Source organism: Adiantum capillus-veneris, chromosome 23 (assembly GCF_014529385.1).
Source record: "Adiantum capillus-veneris isolate H3 chromosome 23, ASM1452938v2, whole genome shotgun sequence".
NCBI classification, from domain to species: Eukaryota; Viridiplantae; Streptophyta; class Polypodiopsida; order Polypodiales; family Pteridaceae; genus Adiantum; species Adiantum capillus-veneris.
The window spans coordinates 43,687,908-43,707,888 of NC_140953.1; the positions used below are offsets into that span (position 1 = coordinate 43,687,908).

Consider the following 19,981-nt stretch of genomic DNA (forward strand, 5'->3'; position numbering starts at 1 on the left):
GAGGAGAAGCGTCTTCGCGTCTTCGAAGGGGCATTATTTCCTTGCAGAGGATGCAAGAGCAACATCAAGACAGTCCTTGGTTGGAGGAGCAGTGCAGCTGGCTAGAGAGGAGTTAGCTAGCATTGAGGAGCGGCGTCATGAGTTGGTCTTCCATCGGCAGGCATCTCAGTGGACCCAGGTGGGTGACAATTACTAAGGAGTTTTTTGAGACAATTGGGCCACGCCATGTGCACACCAGTGCCAGTCAATCGAGGAGACCCAACGGATCAGTTGCCTCATAGCCTCAGGATATGCGTGCACTTGCTACTGACTTTTACCGTGATCTGTTGTCAACTGAGCCTCAATCAGAGCACCAAGATGCATGCAGAGAGCAGGTTTAGGCACACCTACCTTGCCTTCTTACTAAGGAGATGCGACAGAGACTTGAGCTTTCCCTCCAGCTAGAGGAGCTCCATGAGGCCCTCAGAGCACTTCCTCGAGGTAGCTGTCCAAGGGAGAATGGGTTGACTCCCAGCTTTTTCTGCAAGTACTAGGGCTTGCTTGGTTCATATCTTTGCAACGCATTCCAGTAAGTTTTCCACACTGGCGAGATGCCTGACAGCATCATTGAGGGCTTGATCTACCTGACAAGGAGGGAGGCTCAATGGATGAGATTCGACAGTGGCAACCCATGACCATCCTCAACTCATCCTACAAAATTCTAGGAAGGGCTCTGAGCTTGAGGATCCAGCCACTCCTAGAGAGCATTATACATAAGACCCAGACAGGTTTTGTCAAGGAGCGATCTTCACTTTTTGGGAAGCGTCTACCCTCGCGCGTCTCGGAGGAGAGAATCTGGTGATACTCCTTCTCGATTTTGAGAAGGCCTACGACAGAGTTGACTCAGACTTCCTGTAGAGCACTCTACGCGGGATGGGTTCCTCAGATGCTTGGATCAAAGGTGTGTCAGCTCTCTACAGGTGTGCACACAGTCAGGTGCTCTTGGCAAGGGGAAGAGGGGAACGCTTCTTGCTGGTGTTCGGTCAAACAGGGTTGCCCTCTTGCCCCCTTTCTCTTTCTATTCTATGCTGAGGCGATGAGTAGATTTTTGACTTCTCAGCAGGTTGGTTTGCGTGGTCTTGAGCTTCCTATTAGGGCAGATGAGCTTCTTGACGCTGAGTTTGCCGACGACTCAGCCTTGGACTTGGAGGGCCAGGAGGCCAATCTGCACGTGTGAGCAAGTTCTTGAGGTGTTCTATTGTGCATCACACGCACTGATCAACTAGAGGAGATTGTAGCTCTTTGGATTGGCAGTGCGCCTACGTCTCATTGGTCTTCAGATGAGGATTTTAGATGGATTCCCCTAGAGACTGTAGTTCGTTACTTGCCAGCTAGAGAGGCTGACCAGGAACTTTCTTTGGTCAAGGCGCGACACCCAGTTAGCCCGGGCCAAAGTAGCCTAGCAAGTCATCACTCTTACCATGTTCTCGGGGGGGGTTGGGGATCATTGATACAGCACAGCAGAGCAGAGGCCTTCTTGGGAAGTTTGTTGTAAGAGGATTGCTTCCAGGGGAGGAGCCCTGGAAGGAGTTGTTGCTTCACCGACTTCAAGCTCAAGTGCCTCATGCAAGAGGCCCTTGGAGCCCTTCCATCAAGTGGATCTTCACAGAGAAGCGCAGAGTTAGTCTGAGCAGGAGGTTGGAAGATCGGTTTGGTGCGAGCCTACTTCAGTCTTGGGAGCCGTTGAGGAGTGGCTTGGAGCAACACCAGCCTATCTGCACGAAGGAGCCTTTGAGACAATCCCTTGTTTGGAACCCCATGGTTTGTACTCAGAGAGGCCTCCTGGTTGGTAGTAGGCCTCATGTTTCTTGGGGTCCCATGGTAGAGGGCCCAGCCTGCACTCTCAGCGACCGGCTTCAGTTTTTGGGTTTGTCAAAGGAGGCACAAAGCATCCAACTATGAGGCATGATACGGGTGAAGAGCATGTGCCAGGATATTACAGAGGCTTTACCAGATGAATGACTCACCTCTCTAGAGACCGCAACTCCCAGATGAATGGGGGCCTTCACACGATTGGAGGTCCTCATCGCAATTCATGCTTGCTCGGAGTCCGTACCCCCCATGTTCTTTGAGATCTAGGGCGAGGGTCGCCTACACAGTCTCAATAGAGACTCCACAGGTTGCAGTGTGTTGTTTTCAGAGGATACAAGTAGTGGGCATATGTGGGAGGACCTGTGTCATAGATCCTGACCCAGCAAATCTTGAGACAGGCCACTGGAGGCTTTGAGCTTGGGAGAGCTGCCCTTTGGCACGAGTACAGTCCCTGATGAGTGGTTTTGGAGAGACCCCTTCTTTTCAGCCGACCACTCTGGGATCTCTTTCTTTCAATACACTATTCGACTGGGGCGACACATACTGGCAGCGCGGAGAGAGGCTCATCCTGTTGCAGCACTTCATTGGCAGGAGGAAGGTCTCACAGCTGAGTTCTTGTCGGGCTTTTGGGAGCAGCTATGGGACTCTAGAGAGCTGAGGCAAGTCACTTTGTTCTAGTGGCTAGTTGCACACAGAGCTACAGCAGTAGGGAGTTGGTTGGTACACAGTGGCTTTTCGGCAGCCTGTGCAGCATGTGACCATCCTTTGGAGAGTCAACATCACTGTCTGTAGGACTGCCCCATGGCACAGCAAGTTTGGTTGCGGGTTCTTCGACTGATGCCAGCTCTTTCTACAGCGCGGCAGTACACTACTAACGATGCCAACTGATCCTACACATGAGACCACTGACACGGTCTCAACATGGCAGCCTCCTGAAAAAGCAAGACTCTTGCTGTAATCGCTCCTCGCAAGAGGCTGATTTGAAGGAAGAAGAAACCGGATCTGGGCTGCCCTATGGTGTGGCTGCCCCCGGACGAACACTGATCTGCTTTTCTCCTATGCCTCCACCACGAAGGAGGTGCTTTGCATCTGCATCTGCATGATCACAGCGCCTCCATGCATCTGCCCTAAGAGGGAGAAACGCAAGGCTGATCCCCTACTGCCCATCGACTACCGTTGGTGCTACCTTGCTGCAGGTGAAGCAAAATGTTGGGCTACCAAAACTGCTGGGAGAAGGGTGCTGAAAAACGCCACCAGACTGCCTTCCTCTGCCATATGCTCACCCTAGGGCTGCCCCCCAAGGGGCGCCCTGCAACCTCTGGCTTGTGCACCACATGCTCCTCCTATGCCCCTACTCACACATATATGCCCCCAACATTCCAGGTTGGCCAACTGTCCACCAAATCCTACGTGTAACAAACTTGAACACCCCAAGTCTAGATTCTACCGCGACACAGCAAGATTCACTTTAAAACAGTTCACAAAAGATGACACAGCCCGGCGTAGTTCCGTGCCAAGGGGTATTGGCCCCAAAGCCTGGCGCCCCTTTCAGTATTTCTTTTTATATTAATCTGTGTGCAAAGTACAAGAGTCCGCAGGAACTCACACTCAGACTCTGCGTCCAGATGCTCTGAGTAATGAGGCCCAAAAGACTTATTTATTCTTAAAAGGGATGCCCAAAAGCAGAGCCCCAAAAATCTTTTAAACTCAAAAGCTTCTCAAACTCAAAGCTTCTCAAAATTAAAGCAAATTGTCCCAAACACTTGCCAGCGTAATTTCAGCCAGCCAAAAGCAGTAGCGTAATTTTCGAAAATCCGTACAATGCCACGTCAGCATATCATGTAAATTGGAGATCCGTACAGCCTGCCACATCAGCCTGTCGACGCATTACCCGCTGACGTGCCATGTCACCTGTGTGTCTTCGGGGGCCTGCCACGTCACCAGTTTGTGACATACCCCCCTCTTGAAAGAATTATAATCGCCCTCGATTATGCCTACAAAATAGACACAGGCCATAAACTGTCTTAGTAGACACTGACTGTTAGTACCGACGCACTAGACACAACACATCTAGCACTTGTACAAATCAACAGTCACATCATAGGACATCACTTGACATCACAGGACATCACAACACAAATCACATACAAATTCATTCCACATCTCAGACTATGATCAATCGGCAACGTATTTAGTAATTGCATCTAGATCCATTCTGGACCTCATGGATGCCTGATTAGCTAATTCTTATTGCAATCATGTCTATAGAGATTTATGAGACCAAAATGCTGCAATCATTTCGTCTTTCGGTTCCTGCACTCAAACAAAGTCAAGTAAAAATCAATCATTTTCATTTTTGGGAATCCAGTTATAAAGTCATACAACAGAATACTACTCAGCCCTTTAGTATCCCCGAAACCCAAAAGGGACATCAATGACTCGATTCAAAATCGAGGTAATCCGTTGACAAAGGAGCGGAGTGACTCCCCTCTTGTGCAAACCCGCTACACTAGATTCACCCTTGCTGAAGTCGGGGTTCTATCAGAGTAGACTATGCTAAACCGAATGCTTCAAGGTAAAGTTCCAAAATCCGAGGAGTATCAGCCAAGTCCTCCTCCTCCATCCACTTCGCATCCAATGCAGGATAGTTCTTGAACTTAACCAAGAACCGCCTAATCACTTTACCTTTTATCTTTCTATCCTTGTGTGCCGATATCTGTTCTGGACAAGTATCTCCTCGCTTTCCTCAACTTCGGGTTGCTCATCAGGCTCCCCATCATCGGGCACATCGCCTTTAAAAGCCTTCAATAGACTCACATGAAAAGCGTTGTGAATCTTCCAACCGGGCAGCTTCAATTTAAAGGAGACATCATTTATCTTTTCTTTTATCTGGGAAGGGCCATAGTACCTCATGCTAAGCTTTGGAAAAAGCCGCTCCTTTCCCTTTTTCTTTCTTAAACGTACGTTCTCAAAACGTAGAACCCAATCATCTTCCTTTAATTTCAAATCGTGACGATGTCGATCTGCTGCCTTCTTCCATTAAGACCACTCTCAGACTACGACCACAAGCATCACAATATACTTCAAATGACTTTTGCAAATCCGGCAAAGTCAATACTGGTGTAGTCAATTTCTCTGTCAGTGTCTGAAAGGCAGTCACCTCTGTGGGTCCCCACGAGAAAGAGACTCCTTTTTGTGTCAGAATGTGCAAAGGGGAGGCTACCTCTACAAATTTTCAAATGAACCGCCGATAGTAAGAACACAAACCCAAGAAGCTTCTAACTTCATGAACATTCTTCAAATTGGGCCAATCACATATAGTCTTGATCTTGGCCGGGTCCATCTATACTTCTGCTGCTGAGACAATGTGTCCCAAGAAGTGTATCTCCGGCAAGAAAAAGTCACTCTGTTTGGCATTGATAACTAACTTGTGCTCTCGCAATGCTTGAAAGACCTTGTAGCAGATGGTGCCTATGTTCTGCTTCATCTTTGTAGAAGACTATAAATCATAGTTACCGAGGAACGCGTTCCGTAGGCCCTGGAAGGCCGGAACGCCGTTCCCTCCCCCTCTGCCAAGCCGGAATGTCCCGGAACGCTTTGCCGTTCCGAGTGACCATTTGATACCGGAACGGCCAACTCTCAAAAATGGGGAGAAATAGGCAGTTTTTTGCAAATTTGTAGTGAACATTAGGTGTTTTTTTGAGTGTGCAAGGACTCAAAAATTAAAATGCAACCCCTCACACCCATTCCCTTCTCAAGCATTATTTGGGTGTTTTTTATGCCTCCCGTTCCGCGCCGTTCCCGTTCCAGACCCCTGGCCATTCCCCCGTTCTGCGGGGGTCGCCGTTCCCGTTCTACGTTCCGGGTAACTCTGCTATAAATGTCATCAAAGAAAGTGCCGACAAATGATCTATACTCTCTAAAAATCCTATCCATCATTTGGTTGAAAGTTGTTGGAGCATTGATAAGGCCTAAAGGCAGCACTAAAAATTCATACAAACCGAAGCTCGTCCAAAAGGCTGTCTTGTAGACATCTCCGGGCACAATTCGGTTCTGATGATATCCGCTTTTCGTATCAATCTTGCTAAAACAAGAGGATCCCTGAAGTCGGTCAAGAATATCATCAATCCTTGGAATTGAAAATTTGTTCTTGATGGTGATTTTGTTGAGAGCTCTATAATCAATGCACATTCTCCAAGATTCGTCTTTCTTTATAACCAACAGGAGGGCAGTAGGGTGAAGTACTCGGCTGGATAAGACCCTTTTCCAGAAGGTCTTTCACTTAGTTCATGATCTCTTCATTCTAGGCTCGGCTAACACGGTAAGGTGGCCGGTTCGGTGGTGTGCTTCCAAGAACCAGATCAATGGTGTGATCCTCACGTCGAGATGGGGGTAACTCGCCAGGCAGGCCATTAAAGAAGAAATCGGCATGAGTGTGGAGAATATCTTGGCATTCTCTATCAAGTGCAGACATGTTCATTCTTTGTTCATCATTTAACTCTTTCAAGTAGATCGAGTAAACAAAGAGACTTGATTTCATTAATTTGGAAATGGCCGAAACCAATACAATAGGGACGGACTTGCCCTTCATCTTTACATCAAGTACAATTTTTCGGCCATTTTCATTCGTCAACGTTGCTTTCTTTGCCCGATAATTGACCACGGCGTTGTTCTTATGGTACCAAGGGACTCCTTGGAGGACATCACAACCTTCCAAGGGCATTATGTAAAAGTCCTCGTGCCCCAAATACCCCTGACAATGCCAGGTGTTATGGCCATATCCCGACCGGCTGCCCCTATTACTGCCTTTGCTGGTGGTCCCATCCTGTCGAGTGTAATCTCGAGCCACGCCGCCAATTCGGGTGAAATGAAGTTTGCCTTGGCTCCTCCATCGAAGAAAATCAGGGCTTCTTGGTCTTTCACTTTGCCCCAAGCTCGGCAAAGTTCTGTACTTTCATCAATCAGGCTTGGGTCAGTACCCATGCAATCTAGTACCAATCCTGCTTTCATCTTGCCTTTTCTGCCACATTCCTCTGCTGCTCTCGAACTCTCTGGCTTGTCTTCAGTTTGTTCTTGCCGTGCCTTTTTGGGGCACTTTGCGGAGATGTGCCCATGTTCCCCGCAACCAAAACACTTTCCTTCTTTGATGCAATTGGCCCTCTCGAAGAGTGAGCTGGGGTCATGTATCCTTATCTTTCTTTTCTTGGGAACTCTTTCTCTTTCTACTTTCATTGTTAGAGGTCTGTCGGGTTCTCCGAGTCAAAATTTCATCAACAGGGTAAGTCAAATTTCCCGAATGTATCGAGAAAACCCGTTTCGCATGACCCATTAATTCTTGAATAGAATTTGACTTTTGTTTCAGGCAGTAGTCTCAAATCTCTGTAGGGAGTCTGCAGCAAAACCGCTCAATATGTTCCTTGAAAGAGACCTTCTTAAATGAAGAGGTTGGTAGAAAAGAGTCCCAAAATCTCTCACAATAAGCGTCCAAAGAATCTCCCTTGGTCATCCGAAGATGGTTCCAAGCGGTTCGTATCTCCTTTCCGTGCTCCCGAATCAGCCAAGAAGATATAAAGAGCCTTTTGAATTTCAACCACTTAACTAGAGCTTCCTTCCGTAGTGCCCTCCAGAGAAGGCTATGTCAAATTGCTGAATGAAAGCCAAAGCCCTCGGAGCATCTCGGAACCCAAAAAAATATTCAAATTTAATCAATTTTCCACCTTTGAACTCCCTTTTTTGTCTTCGAGGAAGTCCTATTGGTTGGCTCTATAAAAATGCTTCTCCTTTGTATAAAACATATGGTCATCCAAGTCCGGATTGTTAGAGGATGACTCCTCTCTAGAACTGTCAGAAACTGGGTAAAATCTGGGTTTCTTTGCCTTTTTCTTGCCCTTTCCGAAGCTTTGCTTTTTGCTTCGCTTTTTGCCTTTTCTGTCCTCCTTGCTCGAGTCAGAAGAACTAGAAGAACTATCAGAAGAACTGGGTAGTCCTTCAAACTGTACTCACTTCTTCTGCTTTCTTGCAGATGCAAAAGAAGATTGACAGCCCAAATAACCAAGGTAGTCACTCCGCTTCTTGCACTTTTTCACTTGCTTTTTGGATTGATTGTTCACATCCAAAAGCCGACTAATCTGTGTCTAAACCACCTCCTGTAATTCTTGCTTTGTAAACATCCTCGGAGAAGGAGGCTTCTTGATTGCCGGTTTAATGGGTGGTTCTGTGGCTTTCTGCCACTGGATGTGCACTTCTGCAATGGATTGCTGAGACAAAAATTTTGCAAACGGAGGGTCCTTCGCAAATTTAATCATCTGCTTTGTGCACTCGTCAGCCTGTTGTCGGCGTTCCATCTCTTGAAGTTCGTACTAAGTAGGCCGTGGTGGCCTGTACTCTTCCTCTGCTAAGTCATCAAAATCTTCTTCGTGATCTCCTCCCGCATTAGCAGACGCAGAAGAAGTCGACTGATTCTTGTTGGAATCCATAAATGTCGCGAGAAAAGGATCGGATTTCCCGGTAGAAGAGAAATCGGTCGGGCTCTCATACCATTGTAACAAACTTGGACACCCCAAGTCTAGATTCTACCGCGACACTACAGAGATTCACTTTAAAACAGTTCACAAAAGACAACACGGCCCGCATAGTTCCATGTCAAGAGGTATTGGCCCCATAGACTAGCGCCCCCTTTCGGTATTTTTTTTTATATTAATCTATGTGCGAAGTACAAGAGTCCGCGGGAACTCACACTCAGACTCTGCGTCCAGATGCTCTGAGTAATGAGGCCCAAAAGACTTGTTTATTCTTACAAGGGATGCCCAAAAGAAGAGCCCCAAAAATCTTTTAAACTCAAAAGCTTCAAACTCAAAGCTTTTCAAAATTAAAGCAAATTGTCCCAAAAGCTTGCGAGCGTAATTTCAGCCAGCCAAAAGCAGTAGCATAATTTTCGGAAATCCGTACACTGCCACATCAGCATGTCAACAGAAATTGCGGAGGTTCGTACGGCCTGCCACATCAGCCTGTCGGCGCACACCCGTTGGCCTGCCACGTCACTAGTGTGTACCTGGGGCCTGCCACGTCACTAGTTTGTGACACTACGACGGGGAAAAATGGGAAAATAGAAGAAATAGGCATCGGAAGCCTTGCGGGGAATAGAGAAAAATACCGGCAAGGCTTGGATAAATATCTCCAGTCTATGCAAGAGCCAAATGGCCATGGAACTGAGCCAAAACCCAAGACTAAACATGGCTAGACACAACCCGACATGAGAAACCTACCTCACACTAGCCGAGCACACCCACAAAACAGCCCTCACTCCCTACACCTGTCGCTGGGAGAAACAAGAACCAACTGGACGAATCCACAGGAATGCCTGAACTCTAACAATTGTTGCGCACATTTTCGACACCCCTATTCTTGTAAATTTGTACATATGGACATGACGCCATGTGTCAAAAAGGTGTGTGGGCTTTTTTTGTGGGTCTTTTGCAAGCACATGTACATGCAGTGCTAGCCGCTTGACTAGCGCCAGTTGGCAGGTTACTGTAAATGCCCGTTGGTGAGTTTTTTGAAGTATTACTTGTATATAACTTAAATTCATGTACAAACATAAACACATTCAGCCAAATATCAGAATTTTGCAAGTCTTGGGTCATTATGTATCATGGGGACGGGCACCACGTGCCAACAGAAAAGAACAGACTAAACAACTTTAAGCACTTCATATAACAATTGAGCTGAAAGAGGTGCACGACACGAGACGGGGAGTGGCGGAGTTCCACCCCTAGAGAGCACTAGCCCCAAACGCTAGCGCCCCTTAGGGTATTTCTTTCTATTACTTCAACTTGGTACAATGCCAGTACTCACACTCTACACCTTCATCCAGAAGGGTGCCAGATAATGAGTCCTCCGCACATATTTAAAGGCCCTTGGCCTTGAAAAGCAGTTACATGAAAAGCTTTAAACTCAAAAGCAATTGGTTCAAAAGCTACGAGTGAAAAGCCTTAAAATCCGTACAATTTGCCACTTCAACAGCCAACGCAAATTAAAGCAGTCCATACACTGCCATGTCAGCATGTCAGCACGTTTTGTGGGGCATCGTACAACTGCCACATCATCACTAATTTCGCAAGAGATTTAATGTGTGTGTTTGGTTGCGAACTATTTTACTATCTCTAGTCACTTGGGCCGCATCGGATGGGGTCTCGACCACTCGGCAAGACTTTGCAAGTTGGCAAAACTACTTCTGCTGCTTCTGCTTCTTCTGCTACTTCTAGGGTTTAGGCCCCTTGATCGGGATGTGCAGGTGCAGGTTGGCTCCGTTCTTCAGTGGCTTGACATGTCAACAGTTTGTGACATCCCCCCTTCTTGAAAGAAAGTAATCGTCCACAATTACAGCATGCCTGCAAAAAAACTCAAGTTAGCTCAAAAATTTCCAAGGGTAATTCCACGGGACAATTAGTTTTCTCATGCCAAATTGGAGCTCTTGCTATCCTAGGTCATTGGCTTCCCAAAAAAATCTCATCCAATAAGAAGTCTCATTCCAGATCGGCGCTCTTGATTTCTTGGGTCGTGGGCTTCCCAGAAAAATTTCATCCAATAAGGAATATTCAGTGGTTGGCACATCACAATGCAACACAACTGCTCACATATGCATGTTACAAGACATAGAAACATAAAGCCGCCACCCCCCGCAAATAACCATCTTGGTCCAAGCCATGAGCTATTCAACGACTCCCTCATCACTCTTTCCGCAAATAACCTAAAAAGGTACGGGCCATGAGATATAGAGGCCTTTTACAACCAAAAGCCCCCCAGACCGTAGCCTGCGTCGTTTGGAGGTGCTGAGAGTAACCACAGCTCAAACTTCTTAATACTCCCCCCGTAAAAACCACAAGGGTCCGGGCCATGAGTAAAGACATCAGTTTTCAAACATTCAATACTCCCCCGACAAATAACCACAAGGGTTCGAGCCATGAGTATGAACAAGAATTCTCAAATATCAATTCTCTTCAGTTCTCCACCCGGAAATAATTCAACAATCAGTGAACCAGTATTAAAACCAATCAAATCGGCACCAACACAAATTTAAAACAAATACCATCCATTTCAACAAATTCCAAACAGGATCACCAAACAAGTTCTCAAACAGATTCAAACTTAAAAAGCAATCTTGACATCAGTCGAGTTCGAAACGACGACTGACTTTCCATCCTGAAACCTGCACCAAGATTAGGGTTAATTTTCTTCCATAAGGTTGTAGCCGACCGCAACATGGTCCATAAGCTCTTGAATAGTCGAAACAAGCCTCAACAGACAGTGTAGCGATTATCATAGTCCCATAGCAATCACACTGGACCTCCAAGGTTATCAGCTCAAGAAGAGACACCTCTTGAGAGGTGTTGAGAAATTTCGAGTTTTAATCTGCTAGGGTTTCTGTGGCAAGCCTTTCAAGATACCCCACTCTACCAAAAGCTGCAATCTGTAGAAAGATGTCTGAAGGCAGATAACTTCGAGTAAAAATTTCGTTGAAAGCTTGCGAAGTCCTTGGAGTGTGCGGCTTGGTAGCTATAGACATCACCACTGCATGGCACTGTCTCTGAGAAAAACAGCGGTTTGAAAAATATATGATCCTTCTCTTGCAAGTGATTTTTATGGCTTATGCCCTGTAAGACAAAGCGATGAAGACGGCAGCGCGCCCGGTGCACGATGAAGTAAGGGTGGAAGTGGCTAATGAGTCTGGGGTCGGGACACAAAGATTCTTTAACAAAGTTTCATGTAAAGCTTGGAAGCACCATCTTGCTCTGTCTGCTCTTTCGTAGGGCCGGTACGCTTTCAAAAAAGCACACGCCTAAAGCTCTGGTACCACTGTCATAGGAACGGGCATCACGTGCCAACGGAAAAGAACAGACTAAACAACTTTAAGCACTTCAAATAACAACTGAACTGAAAGAGGTGCACGATACGAGACGGGGAGTAGCAGAGTTCCACCCCTAGAGAGAACTGGCCCCAAACGCTGGCGCCCCTTCCGGTATTTCTTTCTAATACTTGAACTCCGTACAATGCCAGTACTCATGCTCTGCACCTTCACTCGGAAGAGTACCAAAGAATGAGTCCTCTACACATATTTAAAGGCCCTTGGCCTTGAAAAGCAATTACATGGCTTTAAACTCAAAAGCAACAGGTCCAAAAGCTGCTAGTGAAAAGCTTGTAAATTCGTACAATCTGCCACGTCAACAGCCAACACAAATTACCGCAATCCGTACAGTGCCACATCAGCATGTCAGCGAGTTTTGCGTCCGTACAGCTACCACGTCATCACCAATTTCGTAAGAGATTTAATGTGTGTGGTCCCCCATTATTTTACTGTCTCTAGTCACTTGGCCCCATCGGACGGGTGCCATAAGCTGGCGGAAATTCTTCTTTAAAAATAGGCCACACGGCAAGACTTTGCAAATTTGTAAAATTTCTTCTGCTGCCTCTAGGGTTTAGGTCCCTTGGCCAAGATGTGCAAGTTGGCTCCGTTCTTCAGTGGCTTAACACATCAGCAATTTGTGACATTGTGCCTCCTCCATGCTTTTTGATGCGGTTTTTTGGCCTCGACTAGCCTTTCCTATGTGTAGTCGCGCCATGGCAGCTTGCTATTCACGGCAATTTTGCACAAAGATGCATAGATTTAAAATTTGTGGTCTTCAGAACTTTTGTTGCAGAAAATGCAATCTCTTTTTGAGGCTTGAAAGCATCCTTTTGAAGTTGTGGTTTAGGAGATACAGTCTATTTCCCGCAGGGTATAGGATATGGCGATCTTTCATAATTTGGGTGTTTCCTAGTTTCCATGGTGATCTTTTGGGTGGGCGTGTACTTGTAAATTCCCAAGATATCACTTGCTTTTAAGTTGCGGTTTTGTTAGAGTTCTTTGGATACGGTTTGTGGTGCTAAATTTGTGTCTTGAGCATTGCTGGGATACATTGCTATAGAGGTGCCCCTTGCTCTTCTTTTCCCAACAATGTTTTCGTGCCCGCCACCGAGGATGATCTTCAAGTGACCTTCAATTGACAGCTTGGATGGCTATGATGACAGAGTTTCCAAGGTTCTATGGTCCTGTAGGTGAGGATGTTGATGAATTCATTGAAAAGATGGAGTTCGCTCGTTTGTTCTTTTGCTTAAAAGAGGATGCAAGGACATGATATGATGAGTATTAGCCTTGGTTGAAGTCATCTCAACCTCCACAAGTGATGACTTATCATAAGGTTAAGAAGAATTTCCTTGAGAGATCTAAGAAGGTAGAGGACCACTTGTACAGGGTGATGATCAGAGTGTAGATGCCTTTGTGAAGCAATTTAATGTTTTGTAGAGGAGATGGTGTGTTGCTTTGGGCAATGAGGTTCCTCTCGTTATACTTAAATTGAACATGTTTATGCAAAGCTTAAGGGCTACTTTGAGATTAAAGGTTGAGCTTAAAAGACCAAAGACTTTTGAGGATGCAGTGAAGGTTGCCAAGCATATGGAATGGAAGCTAGAGAGAGTGAGACACCATGCATTGCAAGAAGATGTGAAGGCAACTATATCTAATGTTTTAAAAATAAATATGGACAAGGTATGCAATGAAGACTTCCATGTTTCTTGCTATCTTGAGCATGTGAAAGAAAAACATCATATGCATAATGAGATCAAGCAGAATACTCAATGTATGCAATCTTTGTTGTTTAAGCAATTTGATGTCACTCTTCATGTCAAAGATGATGATGCTAATAAGCTAGATGTAAGCAAGAAGGCTCCCATGGTCATGAATGAGTTTCACATGCAAGGGCATGAGCATGTTGAATATCCAAGTCATATAGATGATGCTTATAATGTATGTTCTAATAAAGGAAAGTATGTTTGTGATACAAATGTGACTTTTGTGAGTTCTTCTCTTGTAGATGAGGTAGTCGAGGATCACATGATGGAGGTCAAGGAAGATAACAATGGGAAAGAGGATGATGTGTAGATATGGATGAATGTATGCCAAAGGGTGATGAAGCCACTAAGTATACTACTAGTCTTGTTGATGAGGAGCCTATTAATGAGAGATTTCATAATGTGTGATGATGTGGGTAGCCATGCCTTAATTGATGAAGAGAATATTAAGGTTAGAGGATATGAACAATAATGGATATGCTCTTGTTATGCCTCATGTGAATGTGGTTGATGCTACCTTGCTTGATCCTCTTGTTAAGGAGTCTAAGATATGTATGGAAGATGGCTTACATATCAAGCATGGCACGGTTGAATTGAATGGATACTTAACAAAGAGTGGGGAGAATGAGATGGATATGCATGAGGATATGAAAATGGTTGAGAATAATGTTTATTCATTTTTGGACGAGATGCTCAATCTTTACATGAATGATGTTGAGATAGACAAGTCTCCATATATAGTCTTAGTTGAGAGCTCATCATGCTCAAGAGGAGAATGGACGGAACATATGTTGCTTGCTTTGATAGTGGAAAAAGCAGTTGTTTTAGATGCATTTAAATGTATGTTTTTTTACATATGTATATTATATGGCTTTTTGGTCCAGGTGGACAGAATGTCTATGCTACTGTTGAGCATGAATGTTCTAGCAAACAAGGGGTTTGACAAACTATGTTGCACACATTTTGGACACCCCGTTTCTTGTAAATTTGTACATATAGACACCGTGTGTCAAAAGGGTGTATGAACTTTCTTTTCGTGGGTCTTTTAGAGCAAGCACATATACATGCAGTGCAAGTCACTTGACTGGCGCCAGCTTGCGCATTATTGTAAGTGCCTGTTAGTGAGTTTTTTGAAGTATTACTTGTGTATAACTTAAACTCATGTACAAACATAAAATAGTTCAACCAAATATCAGAATTTTGAAGGTCTTGGGTCGTTGTGCTTCCTCCATGCTTTTTGATGCACTTTTTTGCCCTTGACTAGCCTTTCATGTGTGTAGACACGCCATGGCAACTTGCTATTCGCACCAATTTTGCACATAGAGGTGCATAGATTTGAAATTTGTGGTCTTCAGAACTTTTGTTGCAGAAAATGCCGAGTCTTTTTGAGGCTTGAAAGCGTCCCTTTTGAAATTGTGGTTTGGAAGGTACAGTTTGTTTCCCGTAAGGTACAGGACATGGAGTCTACAAGCAATTTGGTGTAGAGTAAATTGTGGAAGCTCACATGTTTTGTGGAGTATGTATGCTTTGAAATTGTGGTTGTAAAGAGGATTTTGGTGAAGGGAGAAGCTATTTTCTTCAAGTGCATTGGTTGGTGTGTGTTGTAATTCCATGCCAAGGCAGGTGCTTCCTAGTTCCCATGGAGATCTTTTGGGTGGGCGTGTGCTTGTAAATTTTCAAGGGATCACTTGCTTTTAAGTTGTGGTTTCGCTGGAGTTATTTTGATACCATTTGTGGTGCTGAATTTGTGTCTTGAACGCTATTGGGAGACATTGCTATAGAGGAGCCCCTTGCTCTTGTTTTCCCAACAACGTGGCACATGACCGACCTAACCACACAAGGAGGAGCAAGAACCAATCTCTCTGGAGGCAATAGGAGTGGGGAGGTCATAACCTCAGAAATCTTCGCAAGGCACGTTTACATGGCGATTATCGGTGGGGCTGCTGCTGCTTCTCTCACATACCATTGGTAGGACAGTCCTTGCCTCCATAGAGTAAAATGCCAATGGTTCAGAGCGCCGTCAAGAAGACAGAATGGCTGGAAATATCTTACTTCGAATTTGTTTGTGCACACCAAAACGGCCCAAGGACAACCACCATATTCTGTGAACATCACCAAGGATAGGAAAACATTACATGTTCACTTGTCCTCACATGTAAAACTAAGCTACCTGGATACTTCTAAGTAGTATGATCAGCTTGCACTATTTCTCCAAAGAAAAAATTTTGGGTTTTTTGGTAACATCGCAGCAAAAGCACACCTAAAGAAAGGATCTCGCTTGAGTTGAAATATTCCACTCCAGTAAAACCCCTTTCAATAAAACTTAAAGATTGCACAATCACCATTTCACTTAAAAGAACGAAGGCAAAACTTCCCAAAGCTTGAAGGATGGTTACCTTAATCTCTCCACTATCATCAGCAGCTGCCAAATAGCTTGCCTTCTGGTTCAAAGCGACCTTGCATGATTAAAAGTTACTGTTGGCTCATATATACCCAGGAGAATTTTTCTTATTGAAACTTCATGCCTCAAGTTCTAAGTCTAAAGCCTTTTTCTAGTTCAACTTACTATCCAAACATAGGCCAAGGGAATCTCTCAAAATTGTAGGCCAATTGGGTGCAGAAGCTGTACCTGGTTGATCTCATCGTTATTGTAGTCAAACTTCATTGTCGCTTCACTCACTGAACCCTTGAGCAGCAAAACGAATTTGTTAAGACAACCATGCTGCTCAAGACCTTCCAATAAAAATCATAAGCCATACAATGCTGCATAAGACCTCAATAAAATTGTGGAGCCATACATACCAAACGTGTGTCGATACAATAAACCGAGGCCCCAGCAGAAGCATAAAAAATGTCACTCCTTGCTGTTGAAATTTCACAAAAGTCTCATTTTGAAGACATACAATTAAATGTGCAATTAACAAAATCTGAAATTGCATATTTGACAGCAGGACAGGAAAACACAGTAAGCATAGCTCCAACAAATATTTTATATCAAAACAAAACAAACGAGATCAGAAACAAACACAAACACAGGGATTGAATTTCCAGAATTCGAGGCCATCCTGTTTCCAAAAGTCGAGGTCTATTGAATTTCATTACTTAAGGCTCATTCTGTTTGCATCGGATCAGGTACTAATTGTTGTGCATTCCATTTATGCAATAACTAAGAAATACCACTCTAGTAATGCAGCTGGGGGCCCTTCAGAGGGTTGATTGGGACCCAATCGGTGACAGGGTTGTCTTCTTCCCTCTCTCATGTCACATTCACCTCTCGAAATGAGAACTAGATACATGCATATCATTATTATACTCCCTGAGCATATAGCTTTGTACCCATAGATTACAGCTCCATACACTCATCACTTACACATATACCTTACCCCAAATTCCCAGTTTAACTTGTAGCATTTTTTATTCGTATTTTGTCCCTTTTTCAAGATAGCCAAAGACACACTTATGTACATAGATTTGTCTCCTAGGCCAATTTCCTCCTCTGTCTTGAGAGAGTAATATTCTCTCTCTCTCTCACAGATAGCAGCCCCTACTCGCTACACCTTTACACGGGAGACGGACTCTGTCTACATAGATGGGATCTACAAGCGCCTGTGCACCGAGGAGCTAGGGCGACCTCTGGAAGAGCTTACTACTATACTGACACAGACAGTGCATGATGCAGCAGCAGAGGCATACACACACACACAGCTTGATCAGAGACGACATTCTAGGAGCATGCCCCAGAACAGCTGGTATGATGAGTGCCGCAAGACAAGAGCCAGGCTTCAAAGGGAGGTGCTTTTGGGGGACATCACTCACAGACAGTCACGGATTGTATAACCAGCCCGTACAACGTAGAGGACGGTACTATTTCAATTACCTGTTAACTTTACACAGAGCATTGAGAAGGGAAGAGAACACAGTTGCGTCCAGCGACTAGAATGTCACTGCGCACACGAGACCGACACCATGTAGGCCCCAAAGACTGGCGCCCCTTTCGGTATTTCTTTATTCAAATTAAGGTAGACGATCCGACCACTTAGCACAAGCTTTCACAAAGCTGTCCAAACCTGGCGAGGGCTGAAAACGCAGGTTTTCGACCGAATTTCGATAGCATAACGACGCAAAAACCCCTGTAGGTCAAAAACACCTGTCTAGGACGGATTCCCTCGATATCTGGAAGCTTTCTGGTGAGCTGTCACAGAAATTCAGCGGGCTGTAATTCTCTGTTTTTCACTGCCGGGAGCCCAAAAGCCTGGACACGCATCCCAAGGCTCTCACGAGGCTCCCCCGATGTTCCCTTGCAATTTAGGTGCGAAACCCTAAACCTGCAAAAAAAACACAGCAGGCTGTAATTCCCTGTTTCGGATCGTTTTTAGCGGAGCGAACACGCCTACGCGTGTCCCAAGGGCTCCCGCACGCAATGGGACAGTTCCCCTGTGAATTGGACGAGTTTTCACGCGAGAAAACTCTCCAATCTCGCAATCTTTCGTGATGGAACTGTGCGTACCTGTGGGGGATTAGCAATTAGCTAATCCCGTTCCTGTTCAGAAGGCTCTTGCCTTGGCAAACGCGCATAAACCCCCAGAACTGTACATAGGTCAAATGAGAAGCCCACTAGTGGGGCATAACATACTGTACGTAGGGGAGAAAGAGAGCAGTATGTAGCGTGCGGGGCATCACTCCCGTCACCATACTGTGCATAGAGGGCAAGGTAAGCATTCCATAGCTTCTGTACCTGCTACAATCCACCTGAGGCTGAAAATGGCGCCCCCTTTGTTGATATGCAGCTCGTTTTTGCCTCCCAGAGTGGCAGAATCGCTCACAGGCTGACACGTCGCCCAGTTTCCGAGTTTGGGCTTTCCCTGCTAAAAATATCTCAACTGGTGCGTCAGTTGACTTGGCAGCAGAGCAATAAAATGTTCCCCTTGTCATTCCAGAGCTAATGACACGAACACATTTTCCGGTCAAAAATACCAGTTCCCTAAATTTTAGGGATGCTTCCATGGCGTCCCTATCGATCTCCTGACCATCATTGAAGACTACCATTTGACCACCATCTACAATGTGGGTTAATTTACTGGCCCCTTTCAACTTATAAAGTTGCAGTGACTTGACGAGTGGCCCAAATTCCAGTTTGGCGCACACGAGCTTCCATACTCATCAGAATTCAGTGCTAACTGGCCCGGGCAGTCCCTGTCTGACCGACCTAAATCCCCGATGTGAGAAACCCATTTGGCTGCAGCCGTTTCACACTGGCCATGCAATGTCCACTTCACATTTTCAAGGGTTTTGGGACAAACAAGTAAAAATAAAATAAATATATCTAATACTTATTTACGGAAGGCAACAAGAAAAATACACCTCCTGGTGACACACCCCACCCTTGAAATACGGCAAGCGACCTCGCTTGCATGCCAATAATACATGCAGATATATCCTGATATCACATATATTCTATGATGGGAATCCAAGATATACATCCTTCCGAAAATGTAGCGTTGGACGATTAAACAATCCCACCAACCTGGCTACGACACATATATCAAGCATAGAAGTCTTCTAGTGTACTCTTGAGCACAAACTTCTCTAGCTAAATTCTGTATGGAAAGAGTAGATACAATTGCTTAACTACTCTCTTGAGCATCATGAACCATGCTCTTGCCTTGCTCCAAAAAGGCTGCATCAAGTCACTGTGGGTTCCATCTGAAAGGCTTCAAGATACAATTGCAATAGCTGAGGTGAATCAACCAATTCAAAGTCTTCCATCCATTTGGCATCTAACGTTGGATAGTTTTTGAACTTCAAAATAGCGTCTTGCAACTTTTCCTCTAACCTTTCTTTCTTTATGTGCCAATATCTGTTCAGGAACAAGGATTTCATCCAATTCTTCCACTTCGGGTTGTTCCTCATCAAGCATATTCTCTGGCACATCACCAACAAAGGGCCTTAGAAGGCTGACATGAAAAGCATTATGTATTTTCCAGCCTTCTGGTAGCTTTAACCTGTAAGCTACATCGCTGATCTTTTCTGAAATCTGAAAAGGACCATAATATCGCATACTGAGCTTAGGAAACAAGCGTTCCTTGCCTTTCCTTTTCCTTAACCTTGCCTTTTCAAAGCACAAAAGTACCAATCACCAAGAGAAAATACAAGTTCACGACGGTGACGATCAACAGCTTTCTTTTGCTTCGCCTGAGTCTTCTCAAGAGCAATCTTTATCTTCCTGTATGTTTCATCCATATCTTGCACATACTTGTCTGCCTCAAATATCTTGTCCTTAGTCTGCAAAATGGGTGGGACTTTCTTTCCTCCTTCCACTATCTCAAATGGTGCCTTACCTGTTGATGTATGCACAGTGTTATTGTAAGCATATTCAACCAATGGGAGATGGTGTTCCCAAGTTGCCTTGTGCTCTGAGACATAACATTTGAGTAGGTCCAAGACAGTAGAATTTGCCTCTTCT

The 19,981-nt window shown here is 44.9% G+C and overlaps 1 protein-coding gene across 1 annotated transcript in view; it reads right to left on the reverse strand.

Annotated features, from left to right (window-relative positions):
- The window catches only part of LOC147427717 (Transducin/WD40 repeat-like superfamily protein), a 127,190-nt gene that overhangs the window by 75,118 nt on the left and 32,091 nt on the right, over positions 1 to 19,981 (reverse strand). Inside the window, exons 3-5 of the mRNA XM_086496711.1 lie at positions 16,321 to 16,382; positions 16,148 to 16,204; positions 15,915 to 15,974 (exon numbers count right to left, since the gene is read on the reverse strand). Of these exons, the coding sequence (XP_086352837.1) occupies positions 15,915 to 15,974; positions 16,148 to 16,204; positions 16,321 to 16,382 (179 nt within the window). The remainder of the gene's footprint in view (positions 1 to 15,914; positions 15,975 to 16,147; positions 16,205 to 16,320; positions 16,383 to 19,981) is intronic.